The sequence below is a fragment of the Neovison vison genome, chromosome 9 (genome assembly GCF_020171115.1).
Source record: "Neovison vison isolate M4711 chromosome 9, ASM_NN_V1, whole genome shotgun sequence".
Taxonomy (NCBI): domain Eukaryota; kingdom Metazoa; phylum Chordata; class Mammalia; order Carnivora; family Mustelidae; genus Neogale; species Neogale vison.
Window position 1 is genome coordinate 1,062,351 of NC_058099.1, and position 12,844 is coordinate 1,075,194.

A 12,844-nucleotide genomic window follows, 5' to 3' on the forward strand; every position below is an offset into this window, starting at 1 on the left:
CGCTGGCTCGACGAGGCGCGCGGCTACGGGGCGCCGCGAGGGCCAAGAGGGCGGGCACATGCGCAGTGACACGCGAGTGATGCGCACTTGGCGCCTCGGAGCACCGCGAGCGCCCTGGCCGGGCGGCAGCGCCAGACCGCGCGCATGCGCGAGAGGGCGCGGGCGGCGGCGGCGGCCGCGGAGCCACGTCGGCCGGCCGCTCCTCGGAGCTGTGCCCCTGCTTTCGGGGTGGGCCTCACGCCCGTCCGCGTCCTCGCTGGGCCCAGCCCCGACTCACCCCTCGACCCCGGACCCACCCCCAATATCCCACTTTTCCGCCCGCTTCCCAGCGTGACCCCCACTTCCGCGGCCGCCGGGTTCGTGCCGGGACCGTCCCCGCTGTCCGCAGCCGTCCTGCAAAAATGTTTATTTGTGTAACGAAGAGCCGGCGGGGTGGGGCGGGGGCTACTTCTTCTTCTTCTTGGCCGCCTTGAGCCGGCCCTCCAGCAGCCGCTGGGCCTGCCGCTTGATCTCGGCGCGCGAGGGCACGTAGCTGTGGTCCACGTCCGCGAACTGGAAGGTCTCTGGGAAGGAGGGCGAGGAGGAGGGCGCCCGCCTGCGCTCCGGCTCGGTCGGCGCGCCTGCCTCCGGGGCCACGTTCTGGCCACTTTGTCTTAATTCCTCTCTGCCTGGCGCGCTGGCATTAGGGGCCTTACGGGCTTGGGGACAGAGGCTGCCACTCGGAGGGCCCATTCTTACCGAGGCCGAAGGCCGGCCGCTTGCAAACAGACCGATTCAGAGCCCACTCCCCCGGCCCCCTTTCTTTTTTTTAGGAGTTTTTATCTGACACAAAGAGAGATCACAAGCAGGTGGATGGGCAGGCAGGGGCAGGGTGAAGCAGGCTCCCCGCCCCGCAGAGAGCCAGGACCCTGAGACCGTGACCTGAGCCGAAGGCAGAGGCTTAACCCACGAGCCCCCCAGGCGCCCCTCCCAACCCCCTTCCTCGTCAAACTCTCACACCAAGCCAATATTCTCCCGCTAAATCAACACGGGGTCGGGCACCAGGCAACTGGGGACAGCCCCTGCACCCCAAGCCCGCCAGCATTCCTCAGACAGCCCACGGGAAGCTGTTTGCCCTGTCCTTCACCCGCTCTTTCCTGCAGAAACTCCAAGAAAGGCTCTGGCCTAGGCCGTTCCCTCACTCCTCTCTGGACTCCCCGAAGGCAGTGATGCTCCCACATGTCAGGAAATGTTACAAATTCTCCTTTCAATGGCATCAGCCTCTCTGTGTCCTCACTAAGTCACTTCCCTAAATTATAATCCCATGGGTGCGGGGGATACACCCTTCCAGTCCTTGTGGCACTGCACCCTCCCCCGGGGGTGCCCTGTGCCTCCAGGCCATCCCAGTCAGACGGAGCCATCTGCCACTTGTTCCTCCCTTCCTCCCCGTGCCTGGGTAGCCCCGAGGCTGTACCTATCATATCGTCCTCCAGGTCCTCAAAGCTGACCCTGGTGTTGTACTTCTCCTTCAGAGTCGAGGTCTCTAGGGTATCCCTCACCTTTGTGTCTACCTGCAGGGCACAGGCGACTGTCAGCTCCAGGGGAACGGGGGCCGGTGGGCACGCCCAGCCTCCAGCTGCCTCCGGCTACCTCCTCGGTGATGGACAGCGTCTGCACTCTGTCGGCCAGGTGCAGCAGCTTCGCTTCGCAGTACGCCAGCTTGCCGAACATGTCGAGGCTGTCGGAGAGCGCCACTTCTTTCTGTGGGCGGGGAGGAGGGTCCCGTCTCTCCTCTGGCTTCTCCCAGGGCCTCTGCAGACAGCTCCCCCCCCCCGCACCCCCACAGCTGGCACCTGGGCTGTGGGCAGGGCAATGCCAATCAGCCGGATGAAGAGGTTGTCGATGCCTGTCTGGACGGTCAGCAGCAGTTTCTGGCTCTTGGCAGTGCTGGCGTAGGCTAGCCGCAGTCGGTCTTCCTCTTCGCTCAGCATGTCCTTCATTCGCTTCTCCACGGACTTGAAGCTGTTGAGGAGGGTGGTGGCACAGATTCTGGGCCAAGGTGCCCTGAGCTGGGTGATGTGCTAAATTCAGGGACTCCGGAGTTCGGATGTGGGCGTGCAGCGCCCCTCGGCTGGGGTCCCCCAGTCCACCCGCCAGGCCCCCGCTGGCTCGTCGGCGGACGCTCTTGGCTCCGAGCCGGGCCCAGCACACGCGGGCTGTTCTCGAGGGCCCCGTCGGGGGCCCCGGGGCCTGGCGGGCTACCTGGTGGAGGCGGGCGTCTCTCGGAACTTCAGGATCGCCTGCTCCACTTCCAGCTTCTTCATCAGAGCCTCTAGCCTCGCCCGCCGCCCCTCACAGTCCTCCGTCTGCAGCTCCAGGTTCTCCTCGGTGTTCCTCTGAGCCAGGAACCGGCCAGCGATGTCCTGGTGGGGCCAACGTGGGGGCAAGTGGGGGTGGGCCCGGTGGGCACAAGCCCCCCAAGACCGGGACTGGTTTCTTCTGGGCGCCTCCCCATGGTTGGGATGATGGTGACTGTGGCCAGGCACTGGGCCCAGTGCTGTCTGCGGGGCAGCGCATGGCACCCCCCCCACAAGCCGAGAGGGCAGACGGCTGAGGCAGAGACCAGGAGACCGCCTCTCAAAGACTGCTGCGCTCAGAGCCGCTTGTCCGAGGGTGGACAGGCTCACGTCAGGGCTGAGGACGAAACTAAGGCTTCCTGATGATAAACCCACATCAGGTTAAACGGAAGGGCCGGGCAAAGATGGCCTCTCGTGTGGTCCTAGGGGTTTGGGAAGGGATGGAATTGTACGTGGGGGTCTCGGCACTTGGATCCCCGAATCCCAGCAGGCTCCAAGCGGCCCTTGGCACGTGACTCGGAGACGCTGGCACGCTCTACGCTCTCAGCTGTGGGGGCTGCGGCTCTGCGTCCCTTCGTTCAGGAGGCTCAGCCAGGCCTTGGGCTGGGGCAGGGGCTCCTTGCCTCCCACCCTCCCTCAGGAGCGCCAGGGAGCAGTACCCAGAGGTGGGAGCACCGCACTGCCGTCTTCACTTTCTCCACCAAAGCGGTCACATCTGTCTGGTACTTCATGTCTGCCTTGGAGGTCTCCCTTTTTCTTACTGGTCAGAGTCGAGGGGAAGGTGGCCAGCATTCAGGAAGAGCGTGGGAACTCGGCTCGAGGCCATCAATCACATCTGTGCATGCCAGAGAGCTGGGCAGTACCCATCAGACCTGCCTGCACTTTTGTCCTGCCCCCCCCCCCCGCTGGTCCTTCCAGGGTGCCCCAGGACGACTCCGTCCAGAAACAGCTTGGTATGGGGGCTTTGCGGTGCTTTTCAAAGGCAGCCCAAGGGTCCAGGGGGCCGGACTTGTCTCTTCTGGGGAATCGCTGGGGGATGGAGCCCTGGGGTACCATGGAACAGCGGAGAAGCTGGGGGCCAGGCCACACTCGGCAGCGAGCCCAAGGCTGCGGGCTGTGGCTGTTGGCGCTCAGCCCCCGCAGGCAGAGCGGGGAGCGGAGGGAGTCTCCCTCGCCCTGGCCGCTGCAGGTGCACCTGGCCTTACAGAGACCTGACTGGGTGGCCTGAGCCCTTGCTGGCCTCTTGGGACCCTGGCTGGGGGCGGCAGAGAGCTGAGCGCTCACCTTTCACGGTCTCTGTACCCATGAGATTGGAGGGGAAGTCCAGGTCCAGCCGGCCCTGGTGGGAAGGGGAGGAGGAGGAGGAGGAGGAGGAGGAGGAGGAGGTGAGCAGCGCCCTCTGCTGGGGAGCGGCCACCCAGCGTTTCTCATGCTGCAGGGGGTCCTGCGGGACTCACCCGGCGGTACTTCTCGTTGGTCTCCTTCGTGTGGATCTTGTCAATCAGCTTTTTCTGCTGATTGAGCCGGTTCTCGCGAGCCCTGCGTTCCTGGATGAAAGTCACCTCCCCTTGCCGCATGTTCATCTGGGGACACGGGAGGTGGGGCGTGGTCATGTCTCGCCAGGACCCCCGTGGCGGAAGTCCGGCACTCAGTTGCAGTCCCCTCTCTCAGATCTGGGAATAGCATTGGAGGCTCTCGGCTGCGCCCGTCTTCCTAAAGTGCTCCTGCCTGCTACTGTCAGCAGCCCTCCTGCCTCCTCTCAGGGCTCTCCCCTGGGGCTCCCAGTTCTCTTGGTGCCTGCGCTCCCCGCTGCCTTGGCGGGCTCCACTGAGAACTCACTCAACGGGGAGTGAGTCCACGTGTCTACAAAGGAACCTGCTATCTTCCCCCAAACCCGTCTCCTCCCACGTGTCCTGTTTTGGTGGCTAAACCCGTCATCCACCCGCAGCCGTCTATGCGTCCTGGATGGGCTCTCCCACTCCCCAGCCACATGTCACTCAGCACCAGCCTCCTTTGGGCGACCATGAGCGACTTCTGAGCCCGGTTGATTTCAGGAGCCCAGCGCTACCACTTGCCCGTCCCAGGCGACCAGCATCTGGACTCTGGTTCTTTTCGGTCTCTGCAGCCCGACCACGCCTGGTTTGGAAGTGCAGATCTGACCCCACCGCCCCTGTGTCTCCTCCCAGAGCTCCAGGTTGGGTGGGGGGCCAGGAGCTAAGCCCCGCCACGTCTGCCTCCCTGCGCTCGCAGACTCCGTTCCTCTGCATCTTCTCTGCTCCGGCCACTTGCTCCTCCTCTGGCCTGGTGAGGCCCCAGGACTTTGGTTGTCCTTCATCCTCTGGGGCTTGGGAATCTCCGACCTCCAGAGCCCCACTCAAGGATCGCCTCCCTGGGGGCGCCTGGGTGGCTCAGTGGGTTAAAACCACTGCCTTTGACTCAGGTCATGGTCCCAGGGTCCTGGGATCGAGCCCCGCATCGGGCTCTCTGTTCAGCGGGGAGCCTGCTTGCCCCCCCCTTCTCTGCTTCTCTGTCTACTTGTGATCGCTGTCTGTCAAATAAATAAAAAAAATCTTTAAAAAAAATTTAAAAAAAAATGAATCACCTCCCTGAGCAGGTAAGTGCCCCAGGATGGCCCCACGTCACCCACTCCTCTCTCTGCAGCGCGGGCCAATGGTGTGGTGACATTTCTTCACGGATGGCTGGACGGCGTGGTGCGCTGTCCCCTCGTGAGGACGAAGCCTGCCTGACTGGCGGGCAGACTGGGTGGTGGGATGGTCCCTGCCTGGGCCAGATGAGCTCCCTCCGGTGTCTCCCTTCAGGCTTCTATGCCTGGTGGGACCCTCTGTGTCCAGGGCTGCCATGTGTGAGCAGAGCAGGCTCATGGGGTAGCCACTGATGGCAGGCTGTGTGGGTCTGGGGTGTTCCTGCGGACCCTGGGCCGGATGGGTCTTCGAGGGAGCCTTGTGGGACCCCCAGCCCTGGGGCTTGAGCTCACCTTGACCTCATCTGTAATCATCATAGCGTCCTGGGACATGACTGTCATGTCTGACAGCTCTGAGCAGTAGTCGTCCACCAGATTCTGCAGCTTGTCCAGCTCCATGGGGTACCCGGTCAGCTCCTGCATCGAACGGGGCAAGAACAGGGGCGCCCAGTGACGCCATCGGTTGAGTGCCTCACTCATGATTTTGGCTCAGGTCATATGTGAGACCAAGCCCCAAGTTGGACTCTGTGCTGGGTGCGGAGCTTGAGATTCTCTCTCCCTCCTCTGCACTCTCCCGTGCACGCTCTTTCTCTAAAATAAATAAATCTTTAAAAAGGCGGGGGCAAGAGCAGGGCCTGTGGCCAACCAGATGCTGCACTTCCAGAGTGGATGATGCCTGCCCCCAACTCCTTACCCTAGACTGCGTGAGCCCTGAGGACGGCGATGGGGTGTCCCACTGTGGGAGCAGTGGCCGCACCCGGGAGCTGCTAGGGACGGGCTGCTGCCCAAAGTGAGGCAGGGAGGCTCAGCACACAGATGTGTGGTCAGAGGCTCGGGGCTCAAGGCCAAGGCTGCCCCGGCCAGCTGGCTGTGGGGACTTGGGAAAGCCACTTAACCTCTCTGGGTGTCCCCGGCTGTCGATAACGGCTCTTCGGAAGGTAGCTCAGAATGTGTTGAGACGGTATAACGAGGCATCGAGCACAGAGCCAGGTTCATAAATACCCAGTATATCGGACTTAGTACTTTGTTACTGGTTACTACAATGTAGAATCTTTGCTAGGTTTTTTTTTTTTTTTTTAAACATAGATGACTATGGGAGTTATTTTTTTTTAAATGCCTATGTTCTGGGGTGCCTGGGTGGCTCAGCTCGTTGGGTATCCGACGCTTGCTGTCATCTCAGGGTTGTGAGTTCAAGCCCTATGCCCTATGCTGGTATCCACACTGGGCATGGAGCCTAATTAAGAAAACAATGTGTCTGTTCTGCAAAGAACATGCCCCTGGGGGGACATCCTGCTCCCAGATGAAGGAGAGCTGGACCCAGGAGTGCAGCGGAGGGCAGGGGTGTGAGGAGGGGCCCAGGAAGGCAAGGTGGCAGGACCTGCAGCTAGGTCTCTAGGCACAGGGCGCCGAGGCAGAGGGACAGGCAAGAGGGCCGCGGTGCCTGGCTCTGTGGGCCACCAGCGGGACCCAGAGGGTTGTGACTCCGGCCAGCAGGGCTGCGGTGCCCACACCACTCTCCTCCCACACCACACTTCCGCGGGCCACCCACCTGGCTGCCCGAGCGCCAGCCTCAGGATGAGGGGGTCGGGAGAACTCCCTCACTGTCCCTGCCCTTCCGGCCACACGGCTCCTCACAGCACCACGGCCCCCCATCCGGCCCTCCTGTCTCGTCGTCCTCCCCCTCCCATGGAGGGGCCCTGCCTCCCAGTGGGACTCAAGGACCCTGGGGGCTTCCTCCAGGCCTCTTCTGCTGGGGGGCGGGTGGGGTCAGCCGGCTTGGAAGAAGGGGGAGCAAGCTGGAGGTTACCGGCCTGCTCAGAGGTGGCTTGTCCTCTCTAACAGGGAACTTTTTTGAGGGCTCAGGACCCATTTTTGCCCCCGGAGGCCAGGCAAACGACAAAGAATGGGGCAAAACACAATGCTGAGCCAGAAAATACATGCGAGAAAACCCACACAATTCTGATACATGCCATGATATGCCTTTTGAAGTAGCAAATAACAAGTTTCCAGACAGGTACACTGTGCCCCTGCTCAGTGGGGTCCCAAAGCAGGGGTCTGTCCTTGGGGCACACCGGCCTGAAGGGAGTTGCAGCCCCTCCCCTCCGCGGGGCGGGGGGCAGGGGGCATGGTCCTGCCCGGAGGCTCCTGTCCCCACTGAGATGCCAGCCCTGCACCTAGTCTGGGTCCTGAGACCCCCGGCGCCCGAGGCCAGATGGCTTCCCTGGGCTGGGGGCTGGGGTGAGGGGCTCACTTTCTTCAGGTAGTCCAGCAGGCCCACGTACAGCAGGTGGATGTTCTGACTTGTGGTGATCTTGACCATGGTCTTTTCAATGTTGTTCTCCAGCTGGCGGATGACCTGGGGTGGCCCGAGGGCACACTGTTCTTAGGGACACACCACCCGGTTGCCCACCTGGAGGCTGCGCCTTCTTCCAGGGGAGGGCGGTGTCTCTCATCTGGCCCCGCCCCGAGGCCCCGCCCCCGCCACCTGCAGCAGGTGCAGCTCCTCCTTGGTGGCGGCCGGCTGGCTCCTCAGGCTGGCCAGCTCCAGCTGCATGCTCTCCAGCTTCTGACCCCGCCGCCGCACCAGGTGGATCAGCACGTTGTGTACGTTCACGCGGTCGAACACGTACTTTCGCAGCTTCTCCCGCGCCACCTGGGTCAGGGAGGGCACGGCCCGCGCGTGGGTGCGCACGGGGAGCCGATGCGCAGCGGGGCTGGAGCGGCGGGACCCCGGGATCGGGACGGGCTCCGCAGCGCCGTTTAGTGGTGGTGGTGGGGGGTGCGCACTGTCTGGGCGAAGCCGAGGGGTCCCCCCTGCCACCTTACCTCCATGGTGGAGCGGCCGTGGGCCAGCCTCATGGACACGTCCTTCCTGCAAGCCTTGGAAATGGTCCGCTGGTCATACTGCAGAGGGGCAGTGGCTGAGCTGGGGTCTGTGTGTACCCCGAGGCCCCCATCCTTCCAGGCATTCTCCCCTGGCCTCTTCTACCCTGTGCTAGCCCAGCAGCAAGCCCCCATCCAGACCATTCCAGCTGAGATGTGATGGGAGTCTGGAGAAGAGGGCCCAGGGCTCCCCTCCAAGGCCAGAGAGACAGAGGGGCCCGTGCTGTAGGGGGTAGCCCCCCAAAAGGACCCCAGCCAGGCCCACGCTGCCGGCAGACTTTTGGGAGTGACTGCAGCGAGGGGAACAGGTCTTGGGAAGCCCCTCCCCAGGATGCCCCCCGGCTCCAGAAGGACAGGGGAGGGGGGAGAAGAGAAGGCGCCTGCCCTCCACTTGTGTGTGGGACTGTTGCGGCAGGTGCATGCCCCACCCCCCCCCCATCCCCAGCCAGGGGTCTGCAGGGTGGGGACGGGACTGCTCACCTTTTCGGCCAAAGCCCAGTCTTGGGTCCCACGACGGATGCCGCTGCGCAGGAGGGCCAGCGTGCTTTTGTTCTTGGCCGTCTTCTCCTTTACCGCTTGGATTTGCAGTGCCCGGCATTGCTCTGGGGTGGGGGGTGGGGGCGGAGGGGCAGAGGGCCAGGGGGCCAGGATGTGGGTGGGTCTGGGTCCCCGAGCCAAGGGGGCTCCACACCAGGGCTGTCCGAGGTGGGGCAGGCAGGAGAACGCTGATCCCACGGTACAGTCCTTCCCCCCACTGCTCAGAGTCATGGGCTTCCTGGCTCAACGGTGCTTATGGGGGTGGCTGTGCGGGGCACATCCTGGGATCCCTTCCAGACCCACGGGCCAGAGAAACAGGTGGGTCCTTTCCTGTCTCCTCCAGCTTTGGGGCTCGCAGTGCTCACACATCTCTTTGAAGCCCCCTGCGTGGCAGTCCCTTTGGTCCCTTCTCGTAGGTCTGTTTGGGGGGGTGGCCACTAGCCCTTGTTTGCCCTGGACTGGCCCTGTGTTAAATCTGAGAGCCTCTGAGCCCAGGGAGGGGCCAGGCAGGGTGGTCCCCTGGGGGCGGCTCACCCTGGAGCCGAGTGATCGTCTTCAGCTCCTGGATCTGCTCGTCCGCCTCTGCCTCGCTGCGCGTCTTCATGGTGGCCCTCGGGGTCCTCTCGGGACCCTCTGCACCTCCCGCCCTCCCTGTGCTGAGCCTGCTCGGCAGAACTGCACACAGTTCAGCTTATCCCCGGAATCTCGGCCCATTGTGATGGGGGCCAAGGTTCTCGATGTCCAGTTCAGGGAACCCTGGCAGTCCTGGCCCGCCCTGCCCCCACCCGCTGCCCTGAGCGAGCCTGGGGGGTTGTCCCCAGGATGTGTGTCTTGTGGCTGCTCTCGGCTCGGGGGTATGGGAGGAGGCGCCTTCCACAGGAAGGTCTGTGGTGGTTTGACACCGTACCCACACCAGCCCCCCGTACCCTCCACACCTCCACGCTGTCCTCCACGAGTCTCCTAAAACGTCTCACCTCTGCCTTATGGGATCTCCGTTCCCTCACCACACCCCAGGCTCAGACGCACAGCCTGGACGACCTGGCTGGTGAGGTCCCACCTCTCCCTGCCTTTTGCCTGCTGCCTGGAGCCTGTCCTGCTTTGCCTCTGCCTCCTCGGGGGAATTCCTGGGTCTAGCTTTCGGTGTCACTTACTCTGGGAGGGGTCACCCCAGCCCATGCTGCTCTTGGAGTTGTATGCCCTGAACCCCTGACAGCCTGGGATCCCAGGGGTGCATACCAGCTCGGTCACTGTTTCCGGCATTGCTCTGGCCACTTCCTGGTCATTGCCACTTATAAAGAAAGCGAGTCCCGTCCCATTTAAAACTCCACAGGCTCACTTTCTGCCATCCTCTGAGGCCGCAGGGGTTTGGAAGGACCAGCCATAGGCATCCCCTGGCCCCGTCTTCTCCCTGGGCCGCAGGCAAAGCCTGCTCGCTGTCCCTCAGTATTGGTTCTGCCTTGTTCCTCAAACCCCTGAACTTTAGTGGGGTACGTGGCTGCCCAGAACGAGGCGGTCCTCCTAGGCGTGTACCCCATGACTTAATTTTGGCTGATGGAGGGTTAGCCCAAGCGGTGAGTGAACTATCCTCTTCCCTAGTGACTGGGATGAAGGCACGATGGCTGGAGCTGGCACAGCTGCCCGAGACCATGAGGTGCGCCAGGAAGAGAGGCCACAGCAGGGGGGACAGCAGGGAGAGCAGGGGGCAGACTGGAGGGAGTCCTTGAGCACCTGTCAGCCCTGGATCACCCTCCTGGACCCTTACATGAAAGAAAACCCCAACCCCCGCTCGCTCACACCATGGTTATCTTGGACTTTGCCTTCCCACTCACCGATTCCCTGGTGCACAGTAGGCGCTCAGTGTTCTTCTCAATGACCGGCTAGGCCGGGAGGTGCAGGAGTTGGGCTGGGACCGGAGCAGCATGGCTCCAGGTCGTGGGCCTTCAGTGTGACCGGGAGGGCAGCTGTCCAGGACGATGGATTTGCCCAGCTTTTATGTTATCGCTGCCTCTCCCTCCGTCGGGTGTGTGGGGCGTGTAGCCGTGCCCACTCAGAGCTTTCCCTCCCTGTGGACGGAACTCCAGTAAGCTAGCTCTGGCCGCCCTCCACCCTTCACTTCCACCTGCCTTGGAGTGAAGTGACTTCATCGGACAGGTGTGTTTGGAATGGTAGACAGGTAGGCACGGCCACTTCCTGTGCCTTGAGTCCCAGGGACCAGGCGCTACCAGGCCGCACACCCCTGCTTTGCTCCCTCATGGCTGGACGTGTGCAAGCAGACCCCGCGTGGGAAGGCCTGCGGAACCGCTGGATTCCGGGGCTGTGCTGGGAACTGCCCTGGCGGGTCTGCCAGTGCCAGTGTATGGCGCCGAGAAGACCTCTGTCTCCTATTTTCTTACTGCTTTGACGTGCTTCCCGATGGTTGTCTTTTTTTTTTAAGATTTTATTTACTTATTTGACAGACATCACAAGTAGGCAAAGAGGCAGGCAAAGAGAGAGAGGGGGAAGCAGGCTCCCCGCTGAGCAGAGAATCGGATGCGGGACTCGATCCCAGGACCCTGAGATCATGACCTGAGCCGAAGGCGGAGGCTTAACCCACTGAGCCACTGAGGCGCCCCTTCCCAATGGTTTTAGAACTCAGCTGGGAAAAGGCAAGGCATTTATCTGTGCAGCGAGCCCCCCAGCAGCTGTCCCCTCGGACCGTGGGGGACGCCAGGGCCAGACAGGGAGTGTCAGAGCACCAGAGCCCGCAGAAGTCCCTTCCAAGTGCCAGGGCCTCTCTGATGCTCTCCAGCTCTCAGCATCCACCATGTTTCTCTGCCCTCTGGGAGGCCAACCACTGCAGGGACAGCCCCTCTGGTGTGACCTGGGCAGTAGCAAAGGTTTGCACAGGGTTGGCAGACCTCCCATGAATGTCCGCAGGGGACACCACTGGGTCACCTTAGGGTGTGAGGAGGGCCTGTGTGAGGGGGGAGGGCAAGCCTGAGGTGAAGAGGCCCCGAGGGCTATGTTCTAGAAATTTTCGGCCCCAGGTCTTCTGCGCCCCAGGTGGAGCTCTCCTAGCTGTGCCGATCTGTAGGAGGCAAAGGGAGACCGCTGGAACCACAGCCTAAGCCGCTCACCAGAAGGACACAGGCCTGACGTCAGCCAGCTTGGTGTCTGGACACCCTTCTTGGGGTGTCCACACCTGATTCTGCACTCCCCTCCTACCCAGGGGCTCAGGAAGGTCTGACTGTTGCATGCCACCCACTCCTGCCCCTCCAGGATGGACAGGCCAGAGGGGAGAGGCCCTGTCCAGTCTATACCTTGGGCCTTGGGTTTGCCTGCCGAAACCTCTGGCCCCAGAGCCTCAGGTCCTGCTTTCCGCTGCCCTCTGGCCTCTCACCTGCACCCCTGTCTTCGGGGAGCTGCCCCGTCTCCAGGAAGAGCCAGAGGTTGCTGCATCTGTGCGACTCCACTCGGGTCACCCAGTAGCTGGCCACCGAACCTGTGACTGGGGAGCAGGGGCCACGGGCCAGTTGGGCAGAGGGTCCTGTGGGCTTGGCAGGACTCGCACCGAGAACCGGGACCCCGTCCCAGGAGGTGGGGATGCGCGGGACCACGGCCTCTCCACCCCAGTGGGGACCCCCCGCCGGAAAGCCAGCGTCACCTCTGGCGACTCAGGTGCATGTCAACGCGGGAGGCACAGCCCCTGGGGTACCCACCCACGGCCACCAGCATGTGCCACTGGAAGGGATACGGGAACTTCCTCCGGATGAACATCTGCAGGCCGAAGGCGGCGCCGGTGCCTGCCCAGAGCCAAGGTCCCCATCAGCCAGCCTGTCCACCGCCTGGGCACCCACAGCAGAGGTCAGGCTCCCAGCCTCCGAGGACGGGGGACCGGATGGCACCTGCTCGGCCCTCGGGTGAGACGGGAAGGTGAGGTCTGTCCGGACCCCAGGACGTCTGCACCCAGCCTACCTGCGACAAAGCTGAAAATGCCCTTCACGAAGGCCTTGGACTGGCACGCGGCGTACTCCCCCAGTCCCTGCGGCGGCGGAGGGGTGGGGGCTCAGTCCCCGCGCCTTTCACAGGCCCGCCGTCCCGCCCTCGGGCACACTCCGGCCGCAGGGAGCGGGACCACTCGTCGTGAGGCCCTGGGGGCTTGCCCACACCGGCCTCCATGTCCACCCAGGCTGCCCCGATCCCCACAGCGGGAGCGTCCTCCCCCCTTGTCTTTCTTCCCTGAGGAGCGTAGTCCCCATCGAGCCCCCACCCGCCCCGCTCAGGTCAGCTTCTGAGGTCCGGGGCCCGCGTGCCAGGCCGGCCTTCTCACCGGGTGCTTGGCGGCCACGGCGTCGTCCACCCGGGACAGGCCCAGGTTCACCATGGCTGGCAGGTCACCCGTAGGGAC

At 63.3% G+C, this 12,844-nt stretch overlaps 2 protein-coding genes across 3 annotated transcripts; both read right to left on the reverse strand.

The window, feature by feature from the left end:
• Nucleotides 1-443: 443 nt before the first annotated feature.
• CCDC183 (coiled-coil domain containing 183) lies at nt 444-9,416 on the reverse strand. 2 transcript variants are annotated; one of them, XM_044264492.1, is made up of 14 exons: nt 8,992-9,416; nt 8,401-8,522; nt 7,864-7,941; nt 7,523-7,690; nt 7,289-7,393; nt 5,332-5,454; nt 3,794-3,919; nt 3,621-3,675; nt 2,996-3,096; nt 2,242-2,402; nt 1,833-2,001; nt 1,630-1,740; nt 1,454-1,550; nt 444-563 (listed from the first exon to the last, which is right to left on the reverse strand). In XM_044264492.1, the coding sequence occupies exons 1-14, from the start codon at nt 9,059-9,061 to the stop codon at nt 445-447; spliced, it is 1,605 nt and encodes a 534-aa protein (XP_044120427.1). In that variant the 5' UTR covers nt 9,062-9,416; the 3' UTR covers nt 444. The 2 variants fall into 2 exon arrangements, with proteins under 2 accessions (XP_044120427.1, XP_044120426.1); XM_044264491.1 differs by having other exon boundaries at nt 8,401-9,030.
• Nucleotides 9,417-10,994: 1,578 nt separating this feature from the next.
• On the reverse strand, nt 10,995-12,844 carry TMEM141 (transmembrane protein 141). The gene is made up of 5 exons (XM_044264204.1): nt 12,767-12,844; nt 12,412-12,478; nt 12,156-12,239; nt 11,837-11,944; nt 10,995-11,524 (listed from the first exon to the last, which is right to left on the reverse strand). The coding sequence occupies exons 1-5, from the start codon at nt 12,818-12,820 to the stop codon at nt 11,511-11,513; spliced, it is 327 nt and encodes a 108-aa protein (XP_044120139.1). The 5' UTR covers nt 12,821-12,844; the 3' UTR covers nt 10,995-11,510.